General features: G+C 44.0%; 1 protein-coding gene across 5 annotated transcripts in view; it reads right to left on the reverse strand.

Moving 5' to 3' along the window:
* Positions 1-16,068: 16,068 nt before the first annotated feature.
* The window catches only part of KCNS3 (potassium voltage-gated channel modifier subfamily S member 3), a 47,851-nt gene continuing 39,928 nt past the window's right edge, over positions 16,069-23,991 (reverse strand). For all 5 annotated transcript variants that reach the window (XM_070799104.1, XM_019970666.2, XM_070799102.1 and 2 more), the window contains one exon: positions 16,069-18,081. In XM_070799104.1, coding sequence (XP_070655205.1) covers positions 16,547-18,022 — 1,476 coding nt within the window. In that variant the 5' untranslated portion in view covers positions 18,023-18,081 and the 3' untranslated portion in view covers positions 16,069-16,546. The remainder of the gene's footprint in view (positions 18,082-23,991) is intronic.

Below are 23,991 nucleotides of genomic sequence, written 5' to 3' on the forward strand. Positions count from 1 at the left end.
GTCTCAAGTTTGCCCTGGTTAGTGTTTATGCACTATCATGAAGGGTCTGGACAGATACCAGAGGCCACTTACTGCTCATAGAAAACACACACTTTGCATCTCAGCTCAATTCAACTTTTCTTCTTTTAATTCATTTTTGTTCTTTTTTTATTAATATTAATTTTCTGGCATTTGTTCTGAATGTACAAGTTAAAGTCATTTGGGGCAGCAGTCAGGGCATGAATGGATATATTGCAGATCTTTTAACTCTGTCATGTTAGAGGAATATATCTTTGTAAACTACATTAGAACCTTCTAAAAGGGACTTCCCTGGTGGTCCAGTGGTTAAGACTTCATTCTCTTAGTGCAGAGGGTGAGGGTTCGATCCCTGGTTGGAAAGCTAAGATCCCACAAGCCTTGAGGACAAAAAAACAAAACATGGAACAGAAACAATAGGGTAACAAAGTCAACAAAAACTTTTAAAAGGGTCCATCTAAAAAAACCCTCCTAAAATGAGTCAAGGTGTAAATAATTTTAAAATATTTACTTTTGAAGTGTATAGCTCTGCATACTTACCAATGTATTTTATGCGGTACATGTATTTAATGTGAGAATTCAGAGAAAATACCAGTGTATTTTCCTCAAGTAATTTATCCCTATCTTCTTGTTTCTCTCATCTCTATTTCAGAGTCCTGATTGAAATGGTAGCTGGGGTTAGAACATGTTTGGGGAACTAATCTCTTTTAACTCTCTGTAAGTGACCCCAGTTTTTTTTTTCCCTGGAATAAGGTAGAGTATTAGTAACCAAACAAATAAATGCAGTCTGTTTCTAGAGTAACAATAGATACCATTTACTGAGTACCTGATATTCAATGGGGACTGTGCCCAAGGACTCTTCATATTTTATTTCACGTAACCCTCACGATAGTGAAATTGGGTGGTTTCCCCACCTTACTGATGGGGAAACTGAAGATGGAAGAAGCTATACAAATTACTCAGCTAGTTAGAGATCTGAATCCAAGTATACCAGACACCTAAATCCTGGCTTTTTCCTCTAAAATGCACACATATATTAAAATGTGTGCACGGGTATATACAAACACCCCACAGAACCTAAAAAGTGGGAAGGGCTAGAATGTGCCACTGAATTCCAACTATCATCCTGATTTCTCCAGCAATGTCCCCAAGGTCAAAGTCTCCCTCCCGGAACTCAAGCGTAGCAAAAACGGCTTTCCGTGGCTTTGCGGTCCATCTCAAGGTCATCTCCAACTCAGATCCACCAATTCACTGAATTGCGTCTCTCTTTGAGAATTCAAAGGCACAAGCGATGAACGTCTGTAGAGCCCTCACACAAACTTCACGCCTCAGAAAAAGTGGTGGTCATATCCCAAAACTTCTCTGGCTTCAGCTTCATGGAAGTTAGATGCCAGCTTGCCACTGGGATGCCCTGAGAAAATGAACTTATCTACCGCCTTCCCCGATAATGCTTGTTTTCTCAAAGTTGTCTACAGGCTTACAGAGATGAACTATGACCTCACTATGACCCTGAAAGCTTGGATGAGCATAACAGAGAGCAGAGTCCACTTTCATTCCTGTGGGCAGAACAGAAGGATCTGGAGCAGAGCTCTGAAGAGCCTGTGTTCCCCTCTGACCTAGAATTCACTGCTTAGGATTCTTCCAGGGTAGGAGGGCTAAAGGCTCTTGGATCTTTATTTGTGCATATTCACGTGCTCAGTCGTGTCCAACTCTTTGCAACGCCATGGACTGTAGCCCACCAGGCTTCTCTGCCCATGGGATTCTCCAGGCAAGAATACCAGAGTGGGTTGCCATGCCCTTCTCCAGGGAATCTTCCTGATCCAGAGATGGAACCCACGTCTCTTGTGGGTTGCCTGCATTAGCAGGCAGATTCTTTACCACTAATGCCACCTGGGAAGCCCTGCATCTTCATGAGGCCTCTCTAAAAACCAAAGTGCTCTTAGAAGGAAGGGAGATGAGAGTACATAGAAATTTATCTCCCCCTCCCCCACAAAACTTCTAATCCTAGCTTCTAGTTTTGACTAATCTGCTATGAGAAAGGGATAAGTGACAGGGATGGGTAGTATAAGGGGTGAGAAGGTAAGAAAGAGCTGGAGAAGACAGGCTGTGCCCAGAGCCAGCCCTACCCCCCACCCTCCTTTGCAGGAGAAGCTATGAGTCTCTGACACACGGGGCACTTGTCATGAGGGTCTTGACTCAGATGTATGCTTGTTGGCCCAAAGCAGTCATTCATTCACAGAATCATTTAAATATTTTCATTCACTCATTAGACAAATATCTACTGAAGGCCTATTATCTGCCTTTAAAAAGCCAGTCTAATGGAGAGACACTTATATACATTTTATATTACCATGGGAGTAAATTTATATTACCATGGGAGTAAATATAGCAAGATATAGATAGATGATGGATGGATGAGTGGATGGATGAATGGAGAGATCAGAGGGAAAAGGTGAGAAATTAAGTAGGAACATTAAGTTTAGTTGTTTTATTTTTAAGGGAAGAGGAGAAGGAATTCTTGAGCTGATTCATGAAGGATGAACAGGAGTGAGCAGGAAAGAAAGCTTTCCAGAGAGACAGCAGTGTAAGCAAAAACATGAAAAGCTGAAAAACCAGTTGTGCATGTGTATGTGTGAGTACAAGCAATACCACTTTCAGTCTAGCTGGTTAGAGAAGTCTAAGGGGCAGAGAAGAGATGGAGCAGAAGTGGCAGAGCTGGGCCAGTTCACAGAGGTCATGTGAGCTGAGCTGTGGAGTCAGAATTTCACCCTTAGACAAAGAGCACAACCAAGGGACTGGGAGCAACAGTGACATGATCAGAAAGAGAAGGCTAGGCTGAGTTAGGGTAGTCAAAGAAAACTCACTGGAGAAGGGAGATTGCTTGCTTGTGTCTCACTGGTTAAGGGAGGAAGGATCAGCAATTATTCAAACAATCTGAGTAACTGTGGCCACATCACCATTTTCCTCAATACAAAGAAGCTTTTTTCTTAACTCTGCATTGCGGGTGTAGATAGGCAAAGGTCTTGTCATTTTTCACTATGATTTTGATCAAAATTCTGACCTCTACATCTGCAGGTAATAAGTACTCATACCCTTTAGAAAAGGAAAGAAAAAGTCAATAAGCAACAGCCAGAAGGTTTATAGAGGTTGCATAGGGCACATAACAAACAAACAAACAAGCCATGATTGGAGCTCAGGTCTGACCCGGAGTGCAAAACCCTGTATGATTGAACACCTGGCCTCAGCTGTGACTCTACGTAAAATGTTCACCCTTTTTTCACTCTCCAATTTCTTCTGCTTAGTGTAATAGCTCCTTTTTCATACTTCTATACCCCCTGCAGCTCACAATGACTTTCCCCTCCAAGAGGCCCTTTCTATTTGTCAAACTCTACAATCCCTCTATATTACTCAGACATTGTTTCATGTCTGTTGTTCATACCCACACAATGAAATTCTAGAGTCTTCTTAGGAGTCTAGGGACCTGGTAGGAGACAATTCTTGCTCACAAGATGAGAAGAAACACAAGAGATCCATGAATTGCCTTCATTCTAAACTACCTTTTCAAGGATGTTTGTAGAACAAACAGCCTCAGACAATGGAAAGAGTGTCTCCAGGTAGTGCCTGGAAACAAAAGGTAAGTTTGCTAACTGTGCAGTAAGGGTGAACATGCTTAACTTCCCAATATAAGACATCTGAGATCCCTCAGCTCTAGTGTCTTCTTCAGGCCCACTTTGCATTACCCTAGGGAAACAGGCTTGGAAACGGGAGTCAACGCTGACACACTGGTGACTGTTATTGCTGTGATTAATGAACTGCCCATTGTCTCTGAGCCCAGAATCCTATGTTCTCCACCAGCATCTGTGAATCTATGGCAGACAGACTCATGACCATGCAAACAGGGTAAAATTTCAGATTCTACACAGTCCTCTATAGGACTGTATCTAATGATCCTCCAGTCTTCTCCCCATCAAATTAAGAAAATCCTCATCACAGAACAGGGTCTCCATAAAAACAGCCATGACAAGAAAAGGAACAACCAATTTTCAACATTCAGATTTGGAAGTCACACTTTGGCTAAAGGTTAAAAACTCAGCCTTTTGAGATAGTCAAAATCTCATCAATCAAATTTCTGAACAACCATTAACTGTGTGACTTAAATTAGTATTGAGTCAGTATATTGTGGGGCTTCCCTGGTGACTCAGATGGTAAAGAATCTGCCTGTAATGCGAGAGACTCAGCTTTGATCCCTGGGTGGGGAAGATTACCTGGAGAAGGGAATGGCTACCCACTCCAGTATTCTTGCCTGGAGAATCCCATGAAAAGAATAACCTGGGGGGCATGGGGTTGCAAAAGAATCGAACATGACTGAGTGACTAACACTTTCTTTTCAATATATTGTAACGGTTGAGAACATGAATTCTGAGGTCAAACCAATTGCCTTGGTTCAAATTCTAGCTTCCATATTAGCAGCTGGGTGACTTGGGGCAGGTTTCATAACCCCTCTGTTCTTTAGTTTTCTTAATGGTAAAATGAGGGTAAAGGCAGTAACTTACTTCATGGGGTTGTTGTAAGGATTAAATGAGTGTGATTAAATGAGTGTATTTATATAAAGCACTCAAACCAATGCCAAGGACATATGTAATATTATTACTGTACAGCTGCCATTTCAAATGCAACCGCACATCCCAAAGGCACCAAAATTACTTTAAAAACTCCAGCTTTATTAGATCTGCTGATTGCAGATGATATCCTGAGATGGACTGAAGCATTTAACCATCATAAATGAAGGAGGCTTATCCCAGGACAAAACTGTGCAACTCCATTGTAAAAGTCTGGTACTCAGTGAAGGCTGGAAACCTTTGCCAAAATTTTTATGGGCCATGGTGATGACTGTCATCACTCAAATACATTCATGAGGCAGTTATTTTGGGCCCATGTTGTTTTTAGAATCCCTCATTGTTTGACAAGGCAACACTGAACTCATAAACTTCAGCACGTCCATAGCTGCTCAAGGAAGTTCCCATTGTTCAGGGATCTCCTGATTCAGAATGCACATGATCATCAGGGGAAGATAAAAAGGTCAGTATCAGCAATCAGTCAGGGGTAGAAGAGGTTGCTCTTGACTTCAGAGCACTAAGGGCATTTAATATCATTCTGAGGAGCCAACACAAATTTATCAGGCAAAGGATGAGGTGATAAGCAAGAAGATGGGAAGTCTGAATCATCTGGCTTACTGTCCACATTATTCAGATTCACTAAATACATGTCAAGGCTTCAATTCTTAACTAGAAAGCTTATCCAAGAGTGCAATACTGGTTAATGGAAAGAAGAAGAAAATGATGTTTATTGAGCCCCCACTATGCATCTTTGGGCTTCCCTTGTGGCTCAGCTGGTAAAGAATCTGCCTGAAAAGGGGGAGACCTGGGTTTGATCCCTGCATTGGGAAGATCTCCTGGAGAAGGGAAAGGCTACCTACTCCAGTATTCTTGCCTGGAGAATTCCATGGACTGTATAGTCCTTGGGGTCACAAAGAGTTGGACATGACTGAATGACTTTCACTTTCAATTCCTGTTCATGTATCTTTAATGTGCATTATCTAAACCTTGTGAAATGGGCTGGATTAGCCCCTTTTGACTAGTTGAGAAAACAGACATCTTCAGAGAGGTTCAATAACCTGACCACGGTTAGAGAAGTAAGTGATAAAGCCAGACCCTCAATAAGGTCCATACTCCAAGGTTTGTGCTCTCTAAATTTTTTTTTTTTTTTTTGGCTGTGTCACATGGCATGTGGGATCTTAGTTCCCCAACCAGGAATCCAACTTGTGCTCCCAGCAGTGGAAGCTCGGAGTCTTAACCACAGGACGACCAGGGATGTCCCTCCAAGGCTTGTACTCTGTTCCTGCTCTCCCTCAGGCACCTCAGCTCAGTTGCCCATTCCATTACACCATGAGCTTCCTGGAAGCAGGATCTGTGTCCTTGTCACATGTATATCAGAATATATAGACATATGTATTAAATAAATATATATTAACATAGAGCCCTTAATAAACTTACATTGAACAAATGAAATTGTAAATCAGGCAAAATCATAATAAGTAATCTGGATCCTTGAAAGCAATCACACAGAATAAGCACTCGAGTGAGTGAGTACTCAGTCACATCCAACTCTTTTGTGACCTTATGGACTATATAGCCCACCAGACTCCTCTGTCCACAGAATTTTCCAGACAAGAATACTGGAGTGGGTTGTCATTTCCTTTTCCAGGGAACTTCCCAACCCAGGGATCAAAACTGTTTCTGCATCTCTTGTATTGGCAGGTGGATTCTTCCCCGCTGAGCTACCTGAAAAGCCCTAAGAGCTCCAGGGTCCTCTTACAACAACCTAAGAAGCTATCACAAGTAACTACCCAACTCCACAAAGTTCCTTAACCCCCAAAAGCAGCTGGGACTGCTGGTTATAACTGCTAGTTATACTGGAGGTCCCAAGAATATGCAAGGGGAAGGGTGGTCCATTCAAAACCCCTACTACCCATCATGCATTTTCTTAGGTTTGACCCTGGGCTCCCACTGTGAGCTGATAACTCTTGATATGAAGCCTGGAGTGAAGTCTAATTGGTCCTACATCAATCAGCTGAGCTCATGGATTTTAACAGCCAGAAATGTCATTTCTCCCTGCAGAACTTTCAGGGGGTTGGGCTAATCCCTGGCTGGTTGGGGTTTGGGGTTTTCCTAAGAGGCCAGCTGGGGGTAGATTCACATTAAAAATGGTTTGAAATGAAGAGACAAATATACAGAGGGTATGAGGGCAAATTATGTGAGGAACAGAGAAATCACTTGCCAAGATCCACATTACTTTGCCAACAAAGGTCTGTCTAGTCAAACCTATGGTTTTTTCCAGTAGTCATGTATGGATGTGACAGTTGGACTATAAAGAAAGCTAAGCACAGAAGAATTGATGCTTTTGAACTGTGGTGTTGGAGAAGACTCTTGAGAGTCCCTTGGACTGCAAGGAGATCAAACCTGTCCATCCTAAAGGACATCAGTCCTGAATATTCATTGGAAGGACTGATGTTGAAGCTGAAACTCCAATACTTTGGCCACCTGATGTGACGAGCTGACTCATTGGAAAAGACCCTGATGCTGGGAAAGATTGAAGGCGAGAAGAGAAGGGGATGACAGAGGATGAGATGGTTGGATGGCATCACCGTCTGTAAACTAGGAGTTGGTGATGGACAGGGAGGCCTGGCATGCTGCAGTCCATGGTAAAGAGTCAGACATGACTGAGAGACTGAACTGAACTGAGCTGATAGGAAGATGATAAACAAAAGCCAAACCTGAGAGTCAGGAGCCAGATTACACCCAGATCCACTGGAAGCTGGGAGGGATCAGTGAAGAAGGCCTGAGTCTATTGCTGTGAACAAGAGGGTCTGGGTCGATGGCTGTGAAGTTGTAGTTCACTTTCATGAGCTAGGCAGCTGGGTTGACCAGGAGACAAAATGTATAGAAACTGTGAACCACTCTTGCCCCTATCTTAACAGAGCCAACACCCTTTAGAACCTGAAAAACATTCACATGTCCTGGTCTTTGCAGATCCCACCTGCCAGCATAGCAGTGAAATATATCTGAGATGGTTCTGAAAGCTCTCTTGATGGGCAATGGCAGGGATGAAGATGAAGACTGTAAGTGAGCTGACCTTCCATGATCCAACTTCTCTATGTCACCAAGGACTCTACACTATGACTCTCCCTTGCTTCTGGAATCTGCTGGGATTGATCCAGGGAAGAATGGGCCAAGAGTCTGATCTGGGTCCCTGCACTTAATTCAGTCCACAATCAGAACTGCACGTCCTAGAATCATTACCGTCCATGGAGAGAATCCCATGCAGCAATAACTTTGCTAACAGAATTTATGAATCCATCATTAGTTCTTCAGAAACAATTAGGCTGTTTCTTGCCAGTACTCAGGGATGAAAGTATGTGCTGTGCATGCTGACAAACATCTTTTACAGTTTATAAATACCACAGCACGTGCTCCCTACTCCAGTGGGAATAGATCCGGTTTGCCTGCTGCAGACAAGGCGCAATTTCATCAGATAATTGCTACTGGAAAAACAGCTCTCTGCGTGCTTCATACATCTGGCCTTACAGCACCATGGAACTTCACAATAAAATGTATACTCACATTGGTAGCTTGCAGGATTCATTTGAAAAGAAAGCTGTGTTCAAATAAAGCTGCGCAAAGCTTCAGGAGCCATGTTCATTGATTTTTTTTTTAATGAGGCAGTAAAGCCCATCATAGAGAGACACCACGTGCAGTTGCTTCTCTGCCTTGCTTATAAAAAGGCCTCATGATAGCTTCTTACTATGCAGTGTTTGTGGAACACATGTGAAGCATTGTAAATGCTCACAACCATAGTCTTGTTCCCTTTTCATACATTAAGACACTGAGGCTTAGAGAGGTGAAGTGGCTTCCCAAGTCCATTCAGAAAGAAATCAGCAGATCTGGATGTGAACAAAGGGTATTCTGACTCCAGTTCCAATGCTTTTTTCCATCTTCAAATTCGTTACATCTCAGTGACATTTTCTGTTTTCCCAAAGCCCTTACTATCTACTTAAAAGTTGCTGCTGCTGCTGAGTCGCTTCAGTTGTGTCTGACTCTGTGCGACCCCATAGACAGTAGCCCACCAGGCTCCCCCGTCCCTGGGATTCTCCAGGCAAGAACACTGGAGTGGGTTGCCATTTCCTTCTCCAATGCATGAAAGTGAGAAGTGAAAATGAAGTCGCTCAGTCGTGTCCGACTCTTAGCGACCCCATAGACTGCAGCCCATCAGGCTCCTCCATCCATGGGATTTTCCAGGCAAGAGTACTGGAGTGGGGTGCCATTGCCTTCTCCGACTTAAAAGTTGACCTAACATTAAATGGGATTCTTCTGTTTTAGATTTATATTTCTTGATTTTGTATTAGCTTCACTGTCTTTTCACACAATACTACTTCATAAATAATTTTTCTGCCGACACCTGTCTGTAAATGTCTTACAGGTATCAGTAGAAATTGTGTTTGATTTCATTAATGTACTACATCAGACAGAAAATACCAGGTCCTGCCTGGGTACCACTTGAGATAAATCAAAAGATGCCTTGCACTAAAATAACATGGAAGACCATTTACAGGGTGTATCCTATGCCAGGCACTGCACCAGAAAGTTTATATTGACTAGCCAATTTAATCCTTATACTATCTCTCTGAGAAGATCGGTATCAACCCCATGCATAGATGAAAAGATGAGACTCAAGAGAGGTTAAAGAGCGATTAGAGCTCAAGCTTATCAGATGCCAAAACCCATGTTCTTATCCAATGTTCCTTTCTTCCAACCAATAAGATTATTTATATTAGCATATGATTGAAATGAAGGCTTCTTGGACTTCTCTGGTGGCGCAGTGGATAACAAAGTCCACCTGCCAACGCAGGGAAGATTACATATGCCGTCGAGCAAATAAGCCTCTGTACCATAATAACTGAGTCCGTGCTCTAGAGCCCACCAGCTGCAACTACTGAAGTCCTTGTGTCTACAGTCTGTGCTCCACAACAAGAAAAGCACCACAATGAGAAGCCCATGCACTGCAAGGAAGAGCAGCCACAACTTGAGAATGTCTGGGCAAAGAAACAAAGACCCAGCGCAACCATAAATAAATAAATAAAATGAAAGCTTCTTAGTAACAGTGTAATTTTTGGAATAGTAGGCTGAAATGGGCCCTGGAAGATATCCAGGGCCTCATTCCTGGCAGCTGGAACTGTTACCTTACAGGGAAAGGTACTTCCAGCTTTGGTTAAACTGGAGATCTTGACATGGGGAGATTACCCTGAATTATCTGAGCGGATTCTAACAGCAATCACAAAGTTAAAGTCGCTCAGCTGTGTCCGACTATTTGTGACCCCATGGACTATATGGAATTCTCCAGGCCAGAATACCAGAGTGGAAAGGTAGCCTTTCCCTTCTCCAGGGGATCTGACTAAACCAGGGATCGAACCCAGGTCTCCCACATTGCAGGCAGATTCTTTACCAGCTGAGCCACAAGGGAAGCTCTGTAATCACAAGGATCCTTACAAAAGGGAGGCAGAGAGAAGTATGACACAGAAGAGGAGGCAATGTGATCACACTGGCAGAGGCTGGAGTGGTGCACCCACAAGCTGAGGGATGCAAGCGGCCATCAGAGGCTGGAAGATGCACAGAATTGATCCCCACTTCCCCAAGCCCAGGGCTTCCAGAAGAAGCAGCTCTGCCAGCACCTCAAATTTAGCCTCTTTTAGACTCAGTTCAAATTTCTGGCCTCCAGAACTGGGACGGAATCAATTTCTATTGTTCTAAGTCACCCAGTTGGTGATGATTAGTCACAGCAGCCTCAGGAAACCATCACTCTTGGGAAAGTCGTTTAAGCTCTCTACTAAAATACCTTCCTTCATTTGACTGTTGTTCAAATTGAGTAACACCTAATAAATATTTTATCTTCTTCGCTTACCTTCCTGGAAAAAAAACTGAGTTAAGTTTTCAAAACTGGGATTCTTTAGAGAACTCAGGATGAGTTTAGAGATTTTTAAGGAGAAGAGAACTCAGGATGGAAACGGAATAGCTCAGACACAGACATTCCTTATTCAGGGGCAGCTGTAGTTGGTTCCACCTTTAGGGAGAGTGAACCAAGGATGAAAGAACTTGAAACTGCTGTTGACAAGTGTTGAAAGCGTTAGTTGCTCACTCTTTTGCAATGCCATGGACTGTAGCCTGCCAGTCTCCTCTGTCCATGGGATTTCCCAGGCAACAGTACTAGAGTGGGTAGCCACGCCCCTCTCAAGGGGATTTTCCTAACCCAGGGATCAAGCTCAGGTCTCCTCCATTACAGGCAGATTCTTTACCATCTGAGCTGCCATGTAGGCAACATTTAACTATAAGCTGTAACATTAAATGTAAGCTGTAAGGTGTATTTGCTGAGCCTCTGGAGATTTTTAAATCTGGAGGAAATAGTTGTGTCTCAGATAATTTGCAGGTCTAAGCAGAAATCACTTCAATTACTTCTTGAGGCTCCTTGCTTTGCTGTGACTCTTTTAGCCATGATCTGTAGAAATTCTTACCTGAACTAGGTGTTCAAAGATGCCAGGAAACTGGAAAGTAATGGCTCCGCAGTATCTTCTAAGACTGTATCATTCAGAGTACTGAGAAATTATTTTTAAGTTTTCTAATGGCACTGCAATTGTGTTCTGAAAAAAATTTATTCTTTTAAATATACTGAAATACTTATGGATTCAGTGATATGACTGACAGTTGCTTCAAAATAACCTGGGGAGGAGAGGAAGTGAGTTGGGGAAGAGAAAATGTTTCGATAATAGCAGAAGCTGAATAGCAGGCTCATAATGCAGGAGACCTGGGTTTGATTCCTGGGTCAGGAAGATCCCTGGAGAAGGAAATGGCAACCCACTCCAGCATTCTTGCCTGGAGAACCCCATGGACTGTAGCCTGCCAGGCTCCTCTGTCCACGGGGTCGCAAGAGTCGGACACAACTTAACGACTAAACTACTACTACTATAGCTACATGGTGGGCTTCCCAGGTGACCCGGGCAGGCACTCAGTCATGCCCGACTCTTTGCAACCCCATAAACTGTAGCCCACCAGGCTTCTCTGTCCATGGGATTCTCCAGATAAGAATACTGAAGTATTTATGCCCTCCTCCAGGGGATCTTCCTGACCCAGGGATCGAACCCCTGTCTCCTGCATTGGCAAGCAGGTTCTTTATCACTAACACTGCCTGGGAAGTCCCTCCTGATGCCCACTTCTTCCTTAAACTAGACATACAGATGGGACCAGCCACAGAGTTTGCCTAAGAACTTGAGAAATTCCTTTTTGCTAACACGAGGCAAACCTTTAACCTTAAATTGAACCATATTGAAACTGCTATTATTCTAGGTCAAAATAATAGCATGAATAATCCCTTTCTGGACATTAGAAAACCTTCTTCAATAACATCAATCAATCTCTATAAAATAGAACAGGGGTCTCAGAGCACGGAAGTCCCAAGGCAATGGCTCATCTTGATCCTCTAGACGGGGACAATACCAAGTGCCCCCAAAACTCTAAGTTAAATATCAGATCAACACAGGAGGATGAGCTCAGGCACATACAAAAGCAACTGTGACCAAATATTGCTGGCAACAGCAAACAAACCAAAAAGAGGACAAGCAAGCAAAAAGACACAAAGTCCACCTATATGGGCATCGCTAAACCCCCACAGTCAGAGAAGGCAACAGCACCCCACTCCAGTACTCTTGCCTGGAAAAGCCCATGGACGGAGGGGCCTGGTGGCCTGCAGTCCATGAGGCTGCTAGGAGTCGGACATGACTGAGCGACTTCATTTCACTTCTCACTTTCATGCATTGGAGAAGGAAATGGCAACCCACTCCAGTGTTCTTGCCTGGAGAATCCTAGGGATGGGGGAACCTGGTGGGCTGCCGTCTATGGGGTCGCACAGAGTCGGACACGACTGAAGCGACTTAGCAGCAACAGCAGCAAACCCCCACAGTAAAAAAAGGGGGATCATTACAACTAAAGGCAGAAGATCCTTTAACTAAAGAGGGGTGGTCAGCAGGGGTGAGAAAAGAAGCCCTGAAGGCAGAGATTAGCCATGTCTGTGACTGGGACCTGTCCTCAATCAGCAAAGTTTTTATCCCTAAGACTGAACTGAACTCACCACATTCTGAGACCAATGATCCCCAACAGAGGATGTCACCTCCTCCAGGAAGCCTTCCTTCTCTCTCTCTCTCTCTCACATTCACACACATACACACACACATGCAAGTCAATGGATTTATCCATCTCTCATCAGCCTTTTAAAGATTCCCTGAGGGCAATGACTATGTCTCATTCTTATATTTTCAGTGCCTGCCCTGAGCACACACCCCAGTAAGCACTCAGGTCATGCTGAGTGGAGACACAAGAAACTAAAACTATTTCCAAAGGGGAAGGACTGATAGGGAGAAAATCATGCCTGGTGGGATAGGTCCTTGGGTGCTCCAAGGACATTCCAAAGCAACATAGGAACTGCTGTTGAGAATGATACAACAAATCCAAGGAAATGAAGGAAGTGGCCACAGGGTAGGGACAGGAATTTCAAAGAACGAGAAGACAAAATTCTGCAAGGTTATCTGGTCCCACTGGAACAAATGAACCCCAGTGGCTGGGACTCATCAGCTCCAAGAGAAGCCATGCCGGTTAGGGCAGGTTGCCTGGCTTCCTCCTCTGCCCTCAGCACCCACTCCACCTCCAGAATCCCTATGCAGTGGGCATTCAGCCACTGACTCAGCTCCTCCCTCAGGAAGGAACCCCCATCTCACCACATGGGGATGACCAACAGGTGACCTGCATGCATCGCAGGAAAGCCGAGAGAGGCATAAACACAAGAAGAGTCTGCAGCTCTGTTGCTAGAGCCTTAACGATGCGGCACAAATTTCAACTGAAGAGCATGGCAAGGACTGAAGTGAGGCTCTGGGAGAGAGAGTTCCAGCTGGCAAAGCCCACCACTCACTCCACACACCATCACGTGCTCTGGTCAGCCACTCCTAGGAATTAACGCATGATACCGGTGGAAATGGCTGGATAGTGTCACCGATTCAATGGACATGAACTTGGGCAAACTCCAGGAGCTGGTAGGGGACAGGGAGGCCTGGCAAGCTGCAGTCCATGGGGTCACAGAGTCAGACACGATCAAGCGACTGAACAACAGGCAGAAACACAAGTCCTTTACAGCTTGTAAGAACTCAAGAGTAAAAGGATCCAGAAAGCTCTTCTTAAGGACCTACTAATTGGGAGATGCTCTGGATTCTTATAGAACCATAAGTTTCCCACTGCATCTGCCACTCAGGATCAGGGAAGGACCCTTAGAGGCTGCTCCAGCTTCTAGAAAACCCTGCCCTGCCAACAACTGTGTCAGCTTTGTGAGTCAGGAGGAGGAAGGTACATATGCCAGTATTTTCCCTTTCTACTCACGTACTGGAAAAATCAACATCTGACAGAGTTTGTTGCTTTTTGCCTCTTCAGATGCACATGGCCCTGATGCATCCTTAAATCCACTCCTGAACCCAGCACAGCAGGAGGCAGTGCAGTGCAGGGTTCCAGGGACAGGCTCTGGAATCTGGCTCCCAGGATCTGAGCCCAAGTCTGTTACTTGCCATGAGAACTCGAGCCATTTTCCTATGACCTGTGTCCTCATTTTTTAATTGTGGTAAAAGTCACAAAACAGAAAATGTACTATTTTAACCATGTTTAACTGTACAGTAGCACTTAATACATTCATGTGGTTGTGTAATTCTCACCATCACCCATCTCCTGAACTTTTCCTACACTGAAACTCTGTCCCTGTTAAAACACTCACTCCCTACCCTCTCCCTGCTCTCCCCCATCCCCCAGACCGGACATTAATCAAACCTTGCTGCTAGGGATGTTGTAAGGAATAAGTGAGATTATATAGGTAAAGCCTTTACATAGTAGCTTATTGTTATTATTGCTGTTGCTGTTTATTACCACTACTATTGCTATTACTATGACTACTGCTATCACTATTACTATCTAAGCAGTCTTCAATTACTTCATTACTATTTGGGAAGTCTTAAATAATATTGGGTTCCAAATCCTATTGCCATGCTTCAAAGTCAAACATAATTATGCCAACATCAAAGGCATTTGGGAAAAAGGAAACATTTCTTCAAGTGGGCAGTAGCCCACCAGGCTCCTCTGTCCATGGAATTCTCCAGGCAAGAATACTGGAGTGAGCAGCCTTTCCCTTCTCCAGGGGATCTTCCTGACCCAGGGATCAAACCAGGGTCTTCTGCACTGCAGGTGGATTCTTTACCAACTGAGCCACCAGGGAAGTCCCAGGAGATGACACATATACATGTAATAAACCTCCAGATTTAAAAGTGACTATAAATCCTGTTAGTTGTAACCATCTCAGAAGTCAAGGAAACAGCAGGAGTGGTGAGTCCAAAAATTACTTTCATCAGATAACCTAGAGAGAACAACCTTCTTTCAACAAAACACATCTGCAAACCTAAAAAGTTGGATCATAAATCCACGCAGCTCCTCCATTTAGAAGGTCTCACAGGAAGAACCCAATGTGACAGCATGAGTTAGAGTCACCATTGGTGGTACTTACTCACTCAGTCATGTCTGACTCTGCAACTGCATGGACTGTAGCCCGCCAGGCCCCTCTGTCCATGGGGATTCTCTAGGAAAGGATACTGGAGTGGACTGCCATGCCCTCCTCCAGGGGATCTTCCCAACCCAGGGATCGAACCCAGGTCTCCCTCATTGCAGGCAGATTCTTTACTGTCTGAGCCACCAGGGAAGCCATGCATCTCCAAAATTAAGATTATAGTTACTTTCTCTTCACACTGGATAGAACTGCTGTCACTGCTCGGGAAATGAGTACGTATTAATACGTCTTCTCCCGTTATGAAGAGTAGAAACATAAGAGGTGGACATGACTGCCTCTCAGGCTATTTTTAAATATTGGTTCATTTCACAGCTGCTGGTGATTTAAGTCTCACTCCCCTGGCCACAGTGAGTCACATCTGTGGGTTTGTACAGCATTTCTCTTTCCTTCCAGCCACTGAATGTTATCTCTGTCTGTGAATGTGTAGGTTTACTCTGCTCCACAATTTTCAGGTGATGAGGTTTTATTCTAGCAGTTGAAATTAGAAAATAAATACTGGAAACAGATCTGTAGGGGCACATGTTTCATGCACATATACCAATTTGAGTACGCCCTAAATGTGTACATGCATAATCAGGTTACACTGGAAAGTGTGGTTTAATCATGAACATGACCCTTCCACCTGCCAAACCTCCACCAACGCTACTGAACAGAAGAACTAGCCCACTGATGATGTATATCCAAAGTTCAAAAACATACAGAAAGGGCTCTTGATGTGCTAAAAAGAGCATTTTCTCTACTAAGTCGATTGTGAACGTATTGAAATATAGTTACTTTACATAAAAACACACCACCAAGACATTCTCTGTACTGAATTAGGCAATTTATTAGGCTCCTATTGTCCATGTCTAGAATGTGAACATGGATGGACATGCATTGTCTCATTTTGTGGATCTTACATGCATGTAGCCTCCAGCTGGGCCTTTGATTCTACTTGTCAGTTAGCTCAATGTGAGTAAATGATAAACACAGAATGATACAGAAGCTGGAGCAAGAAATCCCACCCAATACCATATACCATAATTTTTTTTTTTTTTTTGCAAAATCAAAATCATATCACAACTCTCTTGTAAAAAATAAATTTCAGAGCAAGGCATTTCATTCGCCTCACTGAGAAAAATAAAGACATTTCTATAATTTCAGAGCAATGAAATGTCCAACTATGGCTGAAGAGTACACCCTGAGAAGTAAATGATTTTAACGAACCCATTGAGGTTGATAAAGCTGTGTTAACCTAACATCGGGAAGGGACACGCGGTCCAGGCACAAAGGTCCCTGCTCACGTTGGGGGGCAATTCTCCAAGGATGCTGTGTTATAAACATCCTCATTGTCTTCAATGCTTGAAGCGTCTGTGGAGTCAGGGTCGCTCACCATGATTCCCACCGAAGAGAGACTGGTGATGAAGGCGTGCATCCGCTGGGCATAAATGTCTCTAATGTTAAAGTAAGGGAGCTCCTGACACTTCTCTGGCGGGTCCTCACTACACTGGTCCACATCGATGTCCTTTTGCTTCTGGTAGTACTTGGAGAACTTGTTGAAGATAATGGTGATGGGAAGGGCCACCACCAAGATGCCACAGATGATGCACGTGCTGGCGATCAGCTTTCCCACCAAGGTGACCGGGTGGGTGTCTCCATAGCCCACGGTCGTCATGCTGATGGTGGCCCACCACCAGCAGACGGGGATGCTGGTGAGGCTGGAGGTGTGGTCGTCCTTCTCCACGGAGTAGATAAGCACAGAAAAGATGGAGATGCCCACCGACAGGAAGAGAAACAGCAGGCCGACCTCGTGGTAGCTATGCCTCAGTGTGGCACCAAGAGACCGAAGTCCCACTGAGTGCCGGGCAAGCTTGAGAATTCGGAAAATCCTCATGAGCCTGAGGATCTGGACCACTTTCCCCATGTTCTCGATGTCCTCACTCTCTTCCTCCTTGGTGTCTACAGCCAACGTGGCATAAAAGGGAACGATGGACACGAAGTCAATTATGTTCAGAGGGTTCTTCCAGAATTTCTTTTGACAGGGAGCAGTAACCAGCCGGATGACCAGCTCGCCCGTGAACCAGGCGATGCATGCGATCTCCACACCTTCCAGCACGGGGTCGTCCACCTCCCCGTCCTCGTTCTGGAACTCCGACATGCTGTGGATGCACATGGCCACGATGGAGGCCAGCACCACGCTCAGGGAAGAGATGGCGATGAGCTTGGCCGACAGGCAGTAGGCTGGGTTCTCCATCCGGATCCAGATCTTCTTCCGGAGCTGGCCAAATCGCAGCTTGTCAAACTTCTCCAGCTCTTTCTCGAACAGAGACGACTCTTCGAAGGAGGAGTCGGTACTCACGTCGTTGCTCTTCTGGTCCCAGTCCTTCTCGTGGTTCTCCTCCTTGCGCTCCTGGTAGCGATTACTGCAGCAGGAATCCAGGAAGAGCTCGTTGATGCCCCAGTACTCAATCTCCTGGCAGAACGAGAACACGCACAGCTCCTCCATGACGTGCAGCTTCCCCGTGTAATAGAAGTTCAAGACGTATCTGAACAGCGAGGGGTTGCGATCAAAGTAGTACTCTTTATCGGCCACGCTGTAGTCATCGCACAGTTCCAGGATGGCCTCTTCCGAGTGGCAGCTAAGCAGTTTCCCGAGTCTGGTGTGAGGGAAGCGCAGGAGGGTGCTCTGGTCGACCGTCTGCTTAAAGCCCCCCACGTTCAAGTTGACAAGTTCCTCGTCTGGTCCAGGGCGATGGAAAAACTCACCAAACACCATGGTGGATCCAGGCGGTGGAGAGCTGGCTGGGAAGGGAGACGAGGGAGTTCACGCTGGCCCTGGAAGGAACACAAGACGCGTGAGCCCTGTTCCGAGCAGCCGTGCCAAGCTTATTTTTAATCTGCCCTTTCCAGGATGATGGGCTACATTAAAAGCAAAAACAGAAGGACTTGTCTGGCGGTCCAGAGGTTGGGATGCCACACCTCCAACACAGGGGGTGTGGATTCTATCCCTGGTTGGGGAACTGAGATCTCACGTGCCACATGACTCAACCAGAAAAAATAAATAAATGAAACAAAAGTCATCTTATTAAAAAAGAAAGATTACATACCATTAAAAAAAAAAAAGAAAGCAAAATAGAAAACAAAATAAAAAAAAATATACTATCCCCCTTTGACAATAAGAAATTCAACATAAAATAGGTTTTTAGTTTTTTAAAAATGGGTTTATATATACATTTTTTGGAAAAGACTGCCATATAATTTTTATGAATTTCCAATTCCTATTTCTCTATTTTTGAAGCATTCATAATAGCATGCCATACCCCAAAAGCAATGCATTTGAGATCACTTACTCAATACAAGCATCTCCAGCCTCAAACACAAGGCTTCTTCATTTGGAAATGCTCAGTTCAAACGTGGCATGCTATTTGCTGCCTGGCTTGCAGCTCATCTCTCCTGTTCCCTATGGCTTGGTCAAGCACATTCAGGAACAGCTCTCTGCTCTGCACCTCGTACATAAGCCACACATCACTGGGGCTCAGATCAGCTCTTATAAAAGATGTAGGTTTCTTCTTACGCTCCCATGTTTCACTCCTTTTAGAGAAAGCTCTATTCCCCACATTTGGATGTGGACAATCAAGAGGATATAATTACCCCCTGGTCCCATTAGTATCTTAAAGATACAGTTACACTTCATGGGATGGGGTTTCAGGTACATCCACAAGGGAAGAAAGTGACTTAGGGAAACCTTTTTATGTTAATTGCAGTATCAGTTTCCTGACACAACTATGCTCCTCTGCCATCTCCTTCCTCCCTTCACAAACAGTCTCCTACACACTCCCAATCTTTGATACTCAAGTCTATACTGGCCCAGCATATACAGGCTATTTTAGTCTTGACTCTAACCAAGATGTACCAAAACTATTTCTCAGAGAGAAAATAATAGGTTTTGACCATCATCCAATACAATGCTGATTCCTCAGAGCTGATGATGCAAATAAAAGAAAGGCAGGAGATTGTCACGTACTGAGTTCCAACTAAGCACTAATAAATTTTTGTGTATATTATGTGATTTCATCCTTTCAATACTACACAGTAGATGTATAGGAAAGTAAACACTCAGAGAAGTTAAGTCCAAGATCACAAGATAAGCAAATGGTAAAGCCATGGTTTAAACCCAGGTTGATAAACTCCAAAGCCCATGCTATATCCACTACACACATATCCCTCCCACCCCCTTTCTGGTTTTTTTCCTTACTATAATCCAATAATCCAATATAGGTAGTAGTATTATTACCAAAGTGAGTCAAGCATCCTTGGGGTTACTGGGGAACCACCAATCCTCTGTCTGGAGAAGCTTCCTAGCAGAGGTTCTATTTAGGTAAATGTTAAAGGTTTAAGCAGAGCTGAGCAATAGGGACAAAGGACATTCCCAACATTGGGCATCAAAAGGTGGGGACAAGTCAGACTGCAAAGAGAATCGTGAATCAATCTAAAGAGTTTAGACATGGGACTTCCCTGGTGGTCCCGTGGCTAAGACTTCGTCTGCAGGTTGTGCAGGCTGGATCCCTGGTTGAGGAGCTAAGATCCCACATGCCTTGTGGCAAGAAAAAACAAAACATAAAAGAGAAGCAATACTGTAACAAAATTCACTTAAGACTTTTTAAAAATGGTCCACATCAAAAAAAATATTAAAAAAAAAATAGAGAGTATGGACTTGATCCTGTAGATGAGACTGCTAAATCACCTTAATCAATAAGTAGACATGGCTGTATTTGTGACTATAACTTAGAAAGACCCCACTGACAGCAGGATAGAAGACTGTTGGCAGGAATGACTGGGGCCAAAGAGGTAGGGTTACAACAGAACGGGTGAGAGAATACAAACTCATACATCAGTGGTGTGTATAAAGAGGAGGTGACAAAACTCAGCAGTGGCCACAGAACTAGAAAAAGGTCAGTTTTCATTCCAATCCCAAAGAAAGGCAATGCCAAAGAATGTTCAAATCACCATAAAACTGCACTCATTTCACATGCTAGCAAGGTAATGTTCAGAATTCTCCAACCTAGGCTTCAGCAGTATGTGAACACAGAACTTCCAGATGTTCAAGCTGGATGTAGAAAAGGCAAGAGGAATCAGAGATCAAATTGCCAACATCCACTGGATCATAGAAAAAGCAAGGGAATCCCAAAAAACATCTACTTCTGCTTCATTTACTATGCTAAAGCCTTGACTGTGTGGATCACAACAAACTGTGGGGAATTCTTAAACAGATAGGAATACCAGATCACCTTACCTGCCCTCCTGTGAAACCTGTATGTATGCAGGACAAGAAGGAACAGTTAGAACTGGACAAGGAACAATGGACTAGTTCAAAATTGGGAAAGGAGCACATCAATGCTGTATATTGTCACTCTGCTTATTTAACTTATATGCAGAGTACATCATATGAAATGCTAGGCTGGATGACTCACAAACTGGAATCAAGACTGCCCAGAAATATCAATAACCTCGGACATGCAGATGATACCACTTTAATGGCAGAAAGTGAAGAACTAAAGAGCCTCTTGATGAAGGTGAAAGAGGAGAGTGAAAAAGCTGGCTTAAAACTCAACATTCAAAAAACTAAGATCATAGCATTCAGTCCCATCACTTCATGCCAAATAGAAGGGTAAAAAGTAAAAACAGTGACAGATTTTATTTTCCTGGGCTCCAAAATCACTGCAGATGGTTACCATAGCCACAAAATTAAAAGACACTTGCTTCTTTCAGGAAAAGCTATGATAAACCTAGACAGGGTATTAAGAAGCAGAGATATCACTTTGCCAACAAAGGGCCATATAGTCATAGCTATGGTTTTTCCAGTAGTCATGTATGGATGTGAGAGTTGGACCATAAAAAAAGTTGATCGCCAAAGAATTGATGCTCTTGAACTGTGGTGCTGGAGAAGATTTGAGAGTCCCTTGGACAGCAAGGAGATCAAACCAGTCAATCCTAAGATCAGATCAGATCAGATCAGTCGCTCAGTCGTGTCCGACTCTTTGCGACCCCATGAATCGCAGCACGCCACGCCTCCCTGTCCATCACCAACTCCCGGAGTTCATTGAGACTCACGTCCATCGAGTCAGTGAGGCCATCCAGCCATCTCAAGCTCTGTCATCCCCTTCTCCTCTTGCCCCTAATCCCTCCCAGCATCAGAGTCTTTTCCAATGAGTCAACTCTTCGCATGAGGTGGCCAAAGTACTGGAGTTTCAGCTTTAGCATCATTCCTTCCAAAGAAATCCCAGGGCTGATCTCCTTCAGAATGGACTGGTTGGATTTCCTTGCAGTCCAAGGGACTCTCAAGAGTCTTCTCCAACACCACAGTTCAAAAGCAGCAATTCTTCGGCGCTCAGCCTTTTTCACAGTCCAACTCTCACATCCATACATAACCATAGGAAAAACCATAGCCTTGACTAGACGGACCTTTGTTGGCAAAGTAATATCTCTGCTTTTCAATATGCTATCTAGGTTGGTCATAACTTTCCTTCCAAGGAGTAAGCGCCTTTTAATTTCATGGCTGCAGTCACCATCTGCAGTGATTTTGGAGCCCAGAAAAATAAAGTCTGACACTGTTTCCCCTGTTTCCCCATCTATTTCCCATGAAGTGGTGGGACCAGATGCCATGATCTTTGTTTTCTGAATGTTGAGCTTTAAGCCAACTTTTTCACTCTCCACTTTCACTTTCATCAAGAGGCTTTTTAGTTCCTCTTCACTTTCTGCCATAAGGATGGTATCATCTGCATATCTGAGGTTATTGATATTTCTCCCGGCAATCTTGATTCCAGCTTGTGTTTCTTCCAGTCCAGCGTTTCTCATGATGTACTCTGCATAGAAGTTAAATAAACAGGGTGACAATATACAGCCTTGACGAACTCCTTTTCCTATTTGGAACCAGTCTGTTGTTCCACGTCCAGTTCTAACTGTTGCTTCCTGACCTGCATACAAATTTCTCAAGAGGCAGATCAGGTGGTCTGGCATTCCCGTCTCTTGAAGAATTTTGCACAGTTTATTGTGATCCACACAGTCAAAGGCTTTGGCATAGTCAATAAAGCAGAAATAGGTGTTTTTCTGGAACTCTCTTGCTCTTCCCATGATCCAGCACATGTTGGCAGTTTGATCTCTGGTTCCTCTGCCTTTTCTAAAACCAGCTTGAACATCAGGAAGTTCACGGTTCACATATTGCTGAAGCCTGGCTTGGAGAATTTTGAGCATTACTTTACTAGCGTGTGAGATGAGTGCAATTGTGCGGTAGTTTGAGCATTCTTTGGCATTGCCTTTCTTTGGGATTGGAATGAAAACTTTTCCAGTTTCCTGGAATGACCTTTTCCAGTCCTGTGGCCACTGCTGAGTTTTCCAAATTTGCTGGCATATTGAGTGCAGCCCTTTCACAGCATCATCTTTCAGGATTTGGAATAGCTCAACCGGGATTCCATCACCTCCACTAGCTTTGTTTGTAGTGATGCTTCCTAAGGCCCACTTGACTTCACATTATTCATTGGAAGGACTGATGCTGAAGCTGGAGCTCCAATACTTTGACCATCTGATGTGAATGAAGGGCTGACTCATTGGAAAAGACCTTGATGATGGGAAAGATTGAAGGCAGGAAGAGAAGAGGGTAACAGAGAATGACATGGTTGGATGGCATCACTGACTCATTGGATATGAGTCTGAGCAAGCTCTGGGAGATAGCAAAGGACAGGGAAGGCTGGCATGCTGAAGTTTATGGGGTTGCAAAGAGTTGAACATGACTTAGTGACTGAACAACAAATAAAGTAGAATCAAGAGGACTTGGTCAGTGATTGGAAGGAAAAGATAAGGAAGAAGAAAGTCAAAAGGAAGATGTGTTTTCTACTCTGCACAACCGGATGACATCATTAGAGGAAACGTAAGGCCAGGTAGGAATTTCTTGTCCTTATGTTTACAAAGAGACGAAGCTGTCAGCGAGACAAGAGATTCCACCTCTGAAAAGGACACTCCAGAGAACACAGCCTGAAAACACAGCCCTCTGCCATCCACCCTAGGAGGAAGCTCAATGTGAGAGAAAATACAAGGCTATTTGCACCATTTGCTCTGGACACCCCAGCACTGACAATGTTCCCGTGAAACCAGAGACCACGGCCTGGCATAGCAAAACACTTCACAAGATGTGCTGACCTCTCCAAAAGACATGATTTTTTTCCTGCCTCAGCTTTCTATTTTTAGTTAGAGATCTTCTTCGAAGGGCCTAAATCAGAGCTCATGGCGTGGTCCAAATATTTATGGAACCTCAGATCTCTGAAAGCAGGCTTATGTTCATGGCAAGTACAAGAGTAAAATGTTCCAAGGAACGAGTTTTAGTGAAGCTAGCATTAAGGCTTTCATGGACATTTTCTTCTGGTGGATTATTTTTTATCTCCTTAGCTTTCCCGGAAACCCACAATGGTTGAAAGCCACTGTCTCCCTTCATGATACAACCTGCTGAAGTCAGTCTCATAATCAGAAAGTGTGCCATCCATTTCCCAACTGTTCCAAAATCACTTTTCCAAAGAACATTGTTATCAACCATAATTGCCATCTTCCTGTTCTGTCCTCCTTGCTTTGTATTCACTCTATGCCAGTAAAAAGGAGCCTGTTCTGAGGTCCATGCATTCCACAAAAAGTGTTAGTCGCTCAGTCATGTCCAACTCTTTTTGACCCTATAGACTATAGCCCACCAGGCTCCTCTGT

This window comes from Bos indicus, chromosome 11 (genome assembly GCF_029378745.1).
Source record: "Bos indicus isolate NIAB-ARS_2022 breed Sahiwal x Tharparkar chromosome 11, NIAB-ARS_B.indTharparkar_mat_pri_1.0, whole genome shotgun sequence".
Taxonomy (NCBI): domain Eukaryota; kingdom Metazoa; phylum Chordata; class Mammalia; order Artiodactyla; family Bovidae; genus Bos; species Bos indicus.